At 35.3% G+C, this 13,165-nt stretch overlaps 1 protein-coding gene across 1 annotated transcript in view; it reads left to right on the forward strand.

The window, feature by feature from the left end:
- The window catches only part of LOC150081562 (WD repeat-containing protein 3), a 279,852-nt gene that overhangs the window by 34,844 nt on the left and 231,843 nt on the right, over nt 1–13,165 (forward strand). The window contains 2 exon segments of the mRNA XM_090380245.1: nt 2,071–2,189; nt 9,700–9,778. Of these exon segments, the coding sequence (XP_090236371.1) occupies nt 2,071–2,189; nt 9,700–9,778 (198 nt within the window).

Here is a 13,165-nt window from a genome sequence, read left to right on the forward strand (position 1 = left end):
GACAATGTAATTTTCATTTACTAATATTATACAAAAAAAAAGTTATCACAATGTTTATAATAGTATAGAAGGAAATATGAATACAGTTAAGTTGAAGTAAGTCTTTTTATAATAACAATTCCAGCCTTCACTTTTGACAGCTTTTTCAAAGTGTTGCCTCTGATTTTTAGCACATTCTTCAGCCTATGTTACCAGTATGCTATAAAAAACAAAATGAGTCATCACTCTTCAGCATGAAATAAAAGGACCAGTCATTAAGTTCTTGATTAGTGTTCGTAAATGATTCTGTTCTCTACAGGTGTTCATAGTTTATTAAATCTGAGAAATGAACGGTAATATTCCTAATGCCATAAAATGCTCCTTTCACAGACTGTACTTGTGTGTCCACAGCTGCATTGAGTTCATCTAGTTTGGAAAATCTCATCCCCTCAAGGGTCCTTTCAACTTTGGAAAAAAATAAAAATCGGCAGCATTGAGATGTATACTATAGATCTTAATGCTGCAGAGATCTGCAACTGAGGTAAAATCTCCCAGTTGTATTCGTGCAGCAACTCAATCACCATACAGGTCTTATGGCAGTATATGCATTGCCAATGCAAAATCAGTGGATCTCACTTTGGTGGGTCTGGCTGCTATGAAACATAATATTCCTCTCTTTGACCATTTAACTTTTGGAATCTGATGAATACAACTTACACATACCTTAGGGATGTGTAAGTAGCAATGGCCATTTGTTTTATTTTGTTTAGGTCTCATCACATTTTCTTCGGTGTCGGTGATGAAGGTTGGAGCAGTTCAGCAGATTGCCATTTTAATTCAGGTTCAAAACATTATAATCAGACTTTTCCTTTCCATCTGGTAATAAAGATGCAGTTTGCTAAAAGTTGCCCTTTTCATCTTCAGATTGGACAGTTTCCCCCCCCCCCCCCAAATGTTCTATCATAGTCGTATAAACTGCACAGTGGCTGTGATGCCAGGCATCATATGTGATTTCATCACAAGATAGTCTTCAATCTTTATGCAACAGTTTTGGATTTTTTAAAATAATTCCATCAGTTGTGGCATGTCAAGGCCTTCCAGATTGCTGTTTGTCTTAGATTAGAAATAGTATAATAGTACTAAGAAAAACTCAACTATTGATGATCTCTTGATAAAACAGTGCCTCCAGCAGGATACCATAGTTTTATCAAGAGGAGTATGTAAGGGAAGGTGCCTCCGTAGCCAGGTGGGCAGGAGCAGCAGTGCGTAGCACACGCTTCTTGATTAGACCAGGGTTCGAACCCGTGACCACCAAATACGGAGGATGTGGAAAGGTCAGGGAATGACCATTGCATATCCCCGGAACAATATGGCCTTAGTTGCTAATTCTCCTAAAAACCAAATAACAACAACAACATGTAAGGGAAACTTGTAGAGATGGTTTATTTCACATGCAGATTTGCCACATGGTGTTTCAATTTTCATAAATGTTCTATGCGGCGCCACTGTAGCCAGGTGGGCAGGAGCAGCAGTGCACACGCTTCTTGATTAGACCTGGGTTCGAGTCCGTCACCACCAAATACGGAGGATGCAGAACGGTCGGGGAATGACAACTGCATATCCCCGGAGCAATATGGCCTTAGTTGCTAATGCTCCTAAAAACCAGATAAATGTTCTATGCCCCCCCCCCCACGGCTCATTGCTCATTACCTTTCAAGAGAGAAAGTGATATTAAGTGAGTTTGTTAGTGTATATTGCCTAATGTTCAACAAACAAAATATAAAGACAGTTTGCATTACTTATATTTTAGTAAATGTGCAAAAAAGCTGTGTGAAATGTTGACTGACTGTTGTATAAAGTCATTTCTTGTGGTTTTTAAGAGTTTGGCTCCTAAGAGTTCGGCATTATAAATTTATATACATAACAGTGTAAGAAGTGGAGGTGGATTTGTATTTGGGAGCTGCCCTACATTAAACATTTACAGACATGACATACATAATAGGATTATTTATTGATTTTACAATGTGTCTCTGAATAGACCATCATTTTTCTCAAGCATTATATATTCTTTACTTTTTTTTTTCTTTTCAGGATACTGAAATTATTGTATGGGATACCATTAATGAAGCAGGAATGTTCAGATTAAAAGGCCATAAAGGTGGTGTTACTGCCTGCTGTTTCATGAAAAATAAGAATATACTTGTTTCCAGGTATTAATATATTAAATAAGAAGATAATACATAAATAAGAAGTTAGCACATTTCTTTTTAAAAATTTTATCTGATCATAGACACCATAGGATTATGTTCACCGAATGTTTGGCATCCTTGAATGTTAACCTAATTATTTCTGTATTTAATAATGATTGTCATATGTTAAAAATATACAGGCATACCTCGGTTAACGTTACCTCTGATAACGAAGCCTCGATATAACGAAGTCCGCAATTTCAAGCCCCATTTAACATAAAAAAATATTCCATTTTTGTTTAATCACCTGAAATCTAAACAAACTGAAGAAATTACGGAAACCTTTGGGGCTTCTCGTGGTTGGTTCGAGAAATTTAAAAAACGGGCCAGGATTCATAGTGTAAAATTAACAGGAGAAGCTGCAAGTGCAGATGTTGAAGCTGCAAATAAGTTTCCAGAAAAACTAAAGGAAATAATTAAATGTGAAAATTTTCCACCAAATTTGGTGTTCAATGTTGACGAAAGCGGTTTGTTCTGGAAACGGCTACCAACAAAAAGCTTCATTTCTATTGAAGAAAAATCAGCTGCTGGGTTCAAAGCAGCCAAAGACCGTTTAACGTTACTCTTTGGATCAAATGCCTCTGGCGATTATAAATTAAAATTGTTATTAGTTTACCATTCAGAAAATCCGAGGGCGTTAAAAGGTAACATAAAAATGAATTTACCTGTAATATGGAAAGCAAATAGAAAAGCGTGGGTTACCAAGGAGTTATTTACTGATTGGTTTGTTAACCACTTTTGTCCTGGAGTAAAACGGTATTGTCAAAAAAACAAATTTGAAGAAAAAGCTCTTTTGTTGTTAGACAATGCTCCGGGACATCCTACTGATCTTAACACGTTGGACACATGCATTCCTGTCAAAGTTGTGTTTCTTCCAGCAAACAACTTCCCTGATTCAACCATTGGATCAGGGAGTAATAGCATCATTTAAAGCTTATTATCTGCGTCGAACTTTAAGCAATTTAACTGAACTAGAGGATAAAGAGGAAATGATAGTTAAAACTTTTTGGAAAAACTACACCATTAAAAACGCAATAGAAAGCATTGATAGTTCTTGGAAAGAAGTCACTAAGAAATGCTTAAATGGAGTTTGGCGCAAAATATGGCCAGAAGTTGTACTAGAAGAAGAAAATAACATCCAAGAATTAGAAATGAAGTTATCCAGATGGCTCAATCAAATAGGTTTCGAAAATGTCGATGAAGAGGATGTTAGAAATTTATTGAATGCAGAAGATGATGGTTTTTCAGTGGAAGATTTAGAAAGCTTTGTTAGCAACGAAGACAAAGATAGTGAAGGCGAAGTTAAAGAAGTACCTGCCGAAAAAGTGTTAACAACCAAAGGTGCTTAAATGATATTGAAAACGTTTTAAATTTTTTTAGTGAAAATGATCCTGACTTAGGAAGAAGTGTTATAGTTAAGCGATCAGTGTTAAATGCAATAACTCCGTATAGGCAATTGTTAAATGAAAGAGGAAAAAAGCATAAACAATCAACTTTAACCTCATATTTTAAAATGTGATTTCACTTTGTATGTAAGTTGACTGTTTATTTAATAAAACTTTTCTTTGTTCGAAAAAAAGCTTTTCATTTTCTTTACGTAGGAACGTATCCCTATTCTGGCCATAATATTTTTACCTCTGAAAACGAAGTTTCGCTTAACGAAGTAATTTCGTGGAACGCATCCTATTCGTTAATCGAGGTATGCCTGTACTGTCTTTTTATCCCTATCATGAAATTAGGATAGGAGACCTTTTATTGTTCTATTCAATACTTCACTGGTTTGCCTCTTATTTTCCTCCTCTCTACTAGAATAATTACATCGGTTCTATAGAGATATTTTGTTTTTTCTATAGGTTTTAATTTGGTCTTTTGTTAGGAACTGTTTTAATTCTTTTACTAATTTCGTAATGATACTAATTTCTCAAAAAGTATCATTCATCATGAGCATTAATTTATGACCTTAGATGTCATAACAAAAATATGTATTATGCTTTAATTGTACAGTACAAAAAACTTAGTTTACAGTTAATTGTAAAATTTTAAAAGGCTATTGCTACAATGAGATTTCTCTCAGAGAAATTTTTACCAGATTTCTCTCAGAGACATTTTTACCTCAAGTTGTGAACCAGTGTGTGATTACTTACATCAAGTTATCCATTTATCTCATAAACCATTGGTCAAATATGTGTACTGAGATAACCATTGCTACAGAATGAGATGAAATATGGAATAAGATTTTAGACAGATGACCAGTGACAGTTTCATTGTGATAGTAGTGGTATTTGAGGAGTAATACAGAATTTATTAATGTGGTGTGTAATGTAGGTTTCCCCAAGAAGAGTGTGTTTATTTTTTCACCTCTGGATTTTATCTGTGAGGGATGTATTTAAGGATTTTTGCCTATGCAAACAACCCACATATATATCTGGATGGATTGAAGCCAAGTGAGTACAGCCAGGTCTCGCATAACATGAGTTCCATTGATGCATTTTTCAGTTACAGCTATTTGAAAAAATTATACCACTTTACACAATGCAAATTTCTAGTTAACGCGATTTTTTTTTATGTCATTGTTGAAAAAGATTTGAATTGCACGTCAGATGGGCAATAAACAAGCATTTGCCCACCTCAGTGTGTTCCATCAACCATCGGACAGATGTGTTCCGATGGTTGCTGGGGGATACGTGTCTCCTGCTAATAAAGTTATGTGCAGACTTGTATTTAAAAATTCAAATTTTTAAACACAAAAAAAAAATTTGAATTTTTAAATGTGCCAGTTGAAAATGTTACCGCAAAGGAGATAATGGTAAAAGAACTAGATGAAATCTTTTGTATCACACAGAACCTCAAACCTTTTGTTTGAGGTTCTCTGTGATATTTATTTAATCAAACAATTCTGTTCAAATATTTCTGTAACTAATAGTTCCTTCATTGTGTATTTATGCAAAAACATTTAATTCTATAATTATTTTCATTGTCATTTACATGGTATACAGTTAAAAGTTATTTAAAAGGTATTTTTAAAATTCTTTTTGGGCATTCCTGAAGGTCACGGATCAATTATAATTTTTCCTATTGGTTATTATATTTGATTAATGCGTTTCCGTTTTGCGTGCTTGCAGGACAAATTAATCACGTTAATCGAGGCCAGCCTGTACTGCATTTGCACCACTGATAAACATTGTAGAGTTGCATCAGAGACTAAGAGAGCGCATATCAATACAAGAAAGATGGATACATCTGGCACATCAGTTTTAATTTCTGTATTCATTTTTATGCAAGTAGGGTATGTCTATTTATGTATGTAGCAGTGAGCGATCTAGGTTTGCTACTTAAAAGTGCATCAATCTCATATTGTGGTGGCCCTTTGCCATAAGTTGCCTTGGTATTGCACTACTCTATAAGTAAAAGTACTGCTCCATTAGAAAGGTATAGTGTTTTTATTTAAAGTGATGCCATTAATCATTCCATAGTTCCAACTCTTATTAGAGTTTTGCCAGTAGGTAAATGGTCAACCACAGGCACCGTTGCTCAGGTCTTCATGGTACATACTTGCTCACCTGAGACTTCAATCAGTTAAAACCATGGGCATGCACTTTAAATAAAAAAGCAGTCTACTTTTCCACTGGAATAGTCTTTTTTATTTAGAGATGAATACATCTCTAAATAAAAAAACTAGCTTGTTATTATATCTTGCTGGGTTACAAAGGAATTTCAGATTCCGCTCATCTTTATTGTAGGTTTTTTTAATCTCCAGAGTAGCAAAAATACCATATCAAATACAGTAAGACCCCCGTATTTGTGGGGGATATGTTTCAAGACCTACCATGGATGGCTGAAACCACGGATATAAGCGAACACCTGCTGACCCCATATATAATGTGATTTTCTTGTACATGCATATGTATAATAAAGTTTAATTGATAAATTAAACACACAGTAAGACATTACCAACATTAAATACGGTAATAATAAAGTACAGCAGACTCAATTTACCAGGATTGGATTAACCAGGACACTTCAAGACTCCAAATTAAAAAAAAGAATCAACCAGAAATCATAAAATTCAAGCAATAGCTAGAATAGGTATAAACAGATATTTTGCAAGTTGTAAATAAGCAACAAGAACTGGCGTTATAAGTTGTCATTGGGAGATTAGTGTACCTATTATCTTCACACCTACTGCAAAACAAAAAAAAATGAGACCACATGTTTAGTTTGATTTAGTGCATCGTGTCGATTGTTGTGTTCCGTCGCACTGCAAAAAGAAAAATTTTGTTTCGTTATTTATATCAGGGATGTCGAAACTTTTTTTTTTTATAGTAATTTTTTTTTTAGAAATCGCGAAAATTATAGGCAAATGCAAGAGTTTGTGCTTTCAAATTAAACAAAAACTTGAAATTATTCAAAAGTTTGAAAATGGTGCATCCGTTAAATCTTTAAAGAACCATTATAATGTTGGTGACCAAACCATACGCGACATTGTAAAAAATAAAGGGAAGCTATTCTATTTAAGATCGACATCGTAAAAAATAAACGGAAGCTATTCGATTTAAAATCGACATTGTAAAAAATAAAGGGAAGCATCGTATTGGACACGCGAGTAGTACGTGTTAAGTGTTTTCGTTTTTTTTCCGTGGTTAATTGTGGGTAAGTCAATCAGTGGATACTGAATCAGTGGATACGGGGGCACAACTGTAATACCAAAAATGCCATATCACTAGGTCTACTACAACACAGAAAGGTAAGTGGGGGGATGATTATTGTTAATTGGTTGTTAAAGTGAAGTTGAGGTACATTCAAAAATCTTGTTCGGTCAGAATCTCTTGTTTTGCTTGTCTTCACAGTCCCTTCCATAATAATGAGGTTTCTACAGATTAATTTTTTTATCAATCTGTTATATGGTGACCTGTTATTAAGCTTGATTTCTTATGTGCAATATTACATAGATAACTTTTTAACCCAGCAGTGGGGGGGGGGGGATCATGGTCAGGTGACTGGAAAATAATGATCCTGTATTAACTGCATTGTTTTCACTTAGTGAAGACTCTAACAGGAAGCCTGATGTTCGCTCCAAATGTTCGCTAAACCATGGAAAAAAACACAGCATTTTTAAATAATTAATTTTATTTTTTACTAAAAAAGTTGCATAAAATAAGTACAGTAGACCCTTGATTTAACAAACCCGATATAACGGATTTCGGATTTAATGGACTGGACAAATAATAATATAGTAATGTACATATTAATCTCGACCATATTATTTTTTTAGGTTATATAAAACTTCAGTGTTATTATTAATTAAAAATTAATAATAATTACCTATTTCCACTATTTTTTTGGTAATTACCTACTTTTATTTTTATAACAAATTCAGGAAATTGTTTTTTATTCTTTCTGAAAACATGTTCAAATAGCTGTTTTCCCAGATAACAGATAAGAGCAAGCGGTGGCTTGCGAGCCGAAAGTGACTTGGGACACTAAATTGCAGGTCTTCCAATTCGCTTTGTTTCGGTCTCAGTCTGCCTCAAGCTATCATGCGGTCAGGTTGTATACAGAATGTTTCTGTGATTTCTGAATTGTGACTTTATTTGTTAAATAATTTTGCAATCCTTACAATTTAAAATGGCATTAATTGATAGAGGAGTTAAAAGCAAGTGTGTGAACTTAAATGTGGCACAGAAATTAGAGCTAATTGAGAAATTAGAATAAGGCATTTCAGTAGCATATGTTTGTGAAATTTACAGCGTAAAAAAACAAACTGTTTGTGATATCCGTAAATCAAATTCCAAATTGCAACATTTTTCTTTAAAATACAGTGTTGATAGCTCTAAATGTGGTTCTACAGAGGGGAGTAGAAAACACATGAAAGTTGTACAAGATAAAAACTTAGAAGAAGCTATGTATAAGTGGTATGTTCAACAGAGATCTAGTGGTGTTAATGTACAAAGTTTTGAGTTGAAATCTGTATGTGAAACTCTTGGAAAACACACGGGACTTAATGTTAAGGCAAGTGATGGGTGGCTGTGGCATTTTAGAAAAAGGCATGGCGTTGAGCAAGAAAACCTGTGGTGAATCTGCAGATACTTCACAAGTTGAGCCATTTAGAAAATTTATAAATGAACTTATTAAATCTGAGGGCCTTATTTTATTACAGGTTTACAATGCCAATGAAAGTAATGGCTGTGTTGGAGGATGAAGAAGGTGCAGAAGAAGACACAAGAGGAGTCAGGACACTTCAGAATTTATGAACCTACAACATTAAGTCTCCACTCTAACTTTGCAGCTGCTTGGAAGGAGATGAAGGCTATGACTTTGGCAAATGGTTGGAAGAAGTTGTTGTACAATATTGAACCAGATTTGGATTTTGAAGGATTTGAGGCAATGACTTTCAACGCACCGCTGTAAATGCTGGCAAACAGGAAACAACTGAAGGTGATGTTCTGAAATGGCTTGAAAATGACGAAGGTGATCCTGGCTACCAAGTCTTCACTGAAGAAGAAATTGTGGATGAGGTTCATTATGGCAAAGCAGGGGAAGAAGAAGAAGACATTGAGGAAGAGCAAATTACACCAGCATGGCCTACACTGTCTGAAATGAGAAATCTCAATGGACGTCACCATCCACTACATGGGGATATCTTCTGACTCTAAAATTGTCCCTTACTACGAATATTTTTGGCAGTTCAGGGCGATCATTATTAAGAAACAACATCAGTGGCAAACAACTGAAGCTGGACATTTTCTTTAAGCGAACTTCACCGACTCCCACTTCTATTTCACCTCTAACTGCTTGTACATCTCAACCATCTACAAGCAAACAGATGACACCAGTGCCTCCATTTGTGAACGTTTCAGAAGAATCTGAAGCTGAGGATTTCCCTTCACCTCTACTTTCAGATACTGAATAATGACTACTGTACTACTACCACCACTGTGGTCATGGCAAAATACTCTTCAACTACACTGTCAAAAAGGTGAGTAAATATTACATATTCTTTATTATAATTTAATAATTTTATATTGTACAGTACTGTATATTGTATTAAAGCTTTTTTTACATTAAGAACAATAAAAAAAATGCCTCCCCCGTTACATTCAACGGACTTTTGGCATTAACAACCTCCCATTTCTCCCCTATTAGTCTGTTAAATTGAGGGTTTACTGTATTGCAAATCCATTAAGAAATGATGAAATTGGAATTCTCCATGCAGAATGCAAAAAAAAAAAAAAAAAAAAAAACCCAAAAATATTTTCTGTAAATTTAATAGAAAGTTATTCACCGATCAGGTGATCCTCCATCATTTTTCCTACATTTTGGGTGCCATCATCACTGGGTTAATGGTGAGTATATAGCATTAAATTTAAGAGAATATTGTAGTCCTACAAATATTCTTTTAGATATAGTAAAAAAGCACAAATACTTTATTGTTTCACTTTTTTTTTGTAATTTTTTTTTTTTTTTTTTCTAGTTCTATGGATACTTTTCTCAAATTTTGGGATCTTGATACTCAACATTGCTTTAAGACTCTCGTTGGACATAGAAATGAGGTATCTGTTGTAATAATTATTTAAGCTATGTTTACTCTATTTACCCTCAAATTTTTTAGATGCCATTTCTTTCTGAAATTTGATATGATTGATATTTCTTTCGGATATGATTTTCATTTTGTTTGTGTGGATTAATTTTTTTTAAAACATTTAAATTTGATAGGATCCTAATATACAGTAAAACTGTGATTTAACTAGCTCTATGGAGAAAAAGGATTGTCTGCTGAATTTGTCTGTTAAACTCAAAAGAAATATGTAGAATCACCCAAGTTGGTGATATGCATATTTATTTGCTATGAAAAAGTATTATACTAAAATAAATAATTTTTTACTGCATATATTGTGTGGAGAAGAGCTTGAAATTTTGGTTGTGTTCTGTAGTAGCTGTGAAAACTGATTAAAGCTTATTCAGTATAAAGAGTTCTTGGGGTAACTCCCTACTGATCTGCAGATTGCTGATATTTGACATAGTCAGCAGGCGAATGGAACATGTTGCTGAGCAAAATTCTGGCTCTCTGTCACTGTTCTTTATTGTGAAAATATTTTATTTGATGGCAGTACCATCAGACTGAGTTACTCACATCACCAGGTCCTGTATGGCAGATACTATCAGACTGAGTTGGTTGCATCTTACCAGGTCATGTATGGACAAAAAACCTGGTTCAGTGGACACTGCCCATTAAATTGAAGTCCATTAAAGTGAGAATTTATAGTATTATAGGAAGCTGAAGTTGCAGTATTAGTAGTAGAGCTTTAAAAATCATAGAAACAGTGACACATATATATTAATGTTTGGTTAAATTTCATGATTACTTTGGTGTGATTGTGTGTGTGAGAGAGAGAGAGAGAGAGGGAGAGCGAGCAGCCAGTCACTATGCTAAATGAGAATTAGCTGTGTCATTTGGGTGAGGTCCATGAATACATATTTAAAATACAACAAAAAAATAAATAAATAAAGGAGGAAAAGGTACAAAGAGAGGAGAAAAGATTGGATAGACTGAGTGAGAGAAGGAAGGGAGTCTACTAAGGCAAAATATATGGATATACAGGGTGTCCGGGCTAGAGGTATCCAAAAATAACGGCTTATAATGCGAGAACCACTAATTATATTTTTCTCAAATGAAAGTGCAGTCGATAGGAAATCGCTCCAAGATTTGTTTCATCATAATGTCAAGGTCACTAGTGCAGGCATGTCACCAGTAGTTGCGCACGCGTAAAAACGGCATAAGAATGGCTATTGCCTCAGTCGAGATGTGGACGCCACAGTGGAAGGTGCTGTTTGTTATTGTTTGTTTGTTATTTGATTTTTAGGTATTGTACACATTAAGATCTCCTACATTAAGAGTAGGAGATCTACAGACGTACTTAACAAGTACAGGACAATGTTGAAAACAAGTTGAGAGTTAGGGTTAAAATATGGAAGTGTCTGCAATTATGGTCAGACATGATAGGAGGGAGTATATAATGAGAGCCATGTCAATTCGGCCCAGGAAATATTGTGCAAGGCTCATGGGGTAGAATTTTTCTCATCATAGTCTGTGCTTCATAACAGGAGAGACTGCTTCTACAGGGATGGGATACACTTAAATAGAAAGAGCAAGAATATATGCTGATGCTATTGAAGCAGTGTTAAGTGGGTTGGAAAACTACTAGCTTGGAGGGATACACAGACTAATAGATTAGCAATAGCTGCAGACAGAGGTGAAAGTGATTCTTTCACTGCTTCTATTAGAATGAGCAGCAGTCTGGAAGGCAAGGTGCTGGGGATTTCAAGAACTACTGGGAGTCATCAAGAAACAAGTAAATAATTGGGCTGTGTTAGTGTAACTAAGAGTAAGAAGAGGTGCATGAATACTTGCATGTAAACCAATGCTAGTAGTATAGTAAATAAATTTGATGAATTTGAAGTGCTGGTCAAGACATCAAATGCAACCATTGTTTGGATTTCAGAGACATGGTGTCATTCAGATATTAAGGGATGCAGAATTTGAATATGGGAAGTACAGTCTATTTAGAAAGGACATACAGGATATGAGGGGGAGGGGGAGGAGTAGTTATTCTCTTAGTTAAGAAGCACATAAAATCTAAGGCAGTGCATCCAGTTGAAATGGGTGGCCAGTGCAATGTTGAGTTAGTTTGGTTTGACATAAGCACTGGAAAAGCAAAAATGAGAGGTCGAAGTGTGTGATGAGTACCAACAAAGAACTGTACAGAGAAATAGAGTGGGCCAATAAATCAGGATGTTTTATAATGGGGAATTTTAACTGTCCAGATATTGACTGGAACTTGTGGTTGGTCACTGACACACTAGCAAGACTTGTGGATTTATTGGATGACTTATCTACAGCAACCTGTTAGTGAGGCAACAAGAGGGAGTAATATCTTGATCTGATTATCACCAGTGATTATTCATTCATTAAGAATCTGCAGATAAAAGAACCACTAAGTGGCAGTAATCACAGTACACTGATTTGGGATTTACTTAAAGATGTAACTATCATTAAGGGTAATGGGAGGGATTTTTGCTTTTGTGAAGGTGACTATAGTGGTCTCAGACAGTTTTTAAATTCTATACAATGGGACCAGCTAATGAAGTTAGCAACAGCACATTCTACTAGACTTTTCATACCAACTAAGAAGGGCGCCTCTGTAGCCAGGTGGGCAGGAGCAGCAGTGCATAGCACACGCTTCTTGATTAGACCGGGGTTCAAGCCCAAGACCACCAAATATGGAGGATGCGGAAAGGTCAGGGAATGACCACCGCATATCCCCGGAGCAATATGGCCTTAGTTGCTAATGCTCCTAAAAACCAAATAACAAACATACCAACTAAGAAATACTCTTCAAGGTATAGGCCTAAATGGTTGTCTGATGAAACTTGTGGCAGAGAAGAAGAATTGCGTGGGATGCATATAAATTATCAGGTGACATGGAAGCCTATGTTAGATATAAGCTAGTCTGTAATCAAGTCACAATGGAGGCCAGGCAAGCAAAGGCAGATTATGAGAAATCTTTCAGCAAAGGATGCAAAGAAAAACAGTAAAGAGTTTACTTATGTACACCCTAGAAGAAAGTTAATGAATCAAATTGGTCCACTTGATGTTGATGATCCTGCTCAGGTAGCTGACAAACTGATTAAGTATTTTGCACCTACATTCACACATGAGGAATTCTTTAGGGAAGAGTATGCCAGAAGTTTATCAAGCTTTAACAGGGAGCTAAATAATTTTGTAATAACTGAGAGGAAAGTGGAAGAGAAATTGTTGAAGTTAAACATAAGAAAGGCACCTGGGGTGGATGAGAGCTGTTCAGTTATATTAAGAGACAATGAAGGAAGTAAGTAAACCTTTAGCCATAATTATAAGAGCATCCTTGGATTCAGTGGAG

This window comes from Mastigoproctus giganteus, chromosome 8 (genome assembly GCF_048544385.1).
Source record: "Mastigoproctus giganteus isolate SK-2022 chromosome 8, ASM4854438v1, whole genome shotgun sequence".
In the NCBI taxonomy this organism is placed as follows: domain Eukaryota; kingdom Metazoa; phylum Arthropoda; class Arachnida; order Uropygi; family Thelyphonidae; genus Mastigoproctus; species Mastigoproctus giganteus.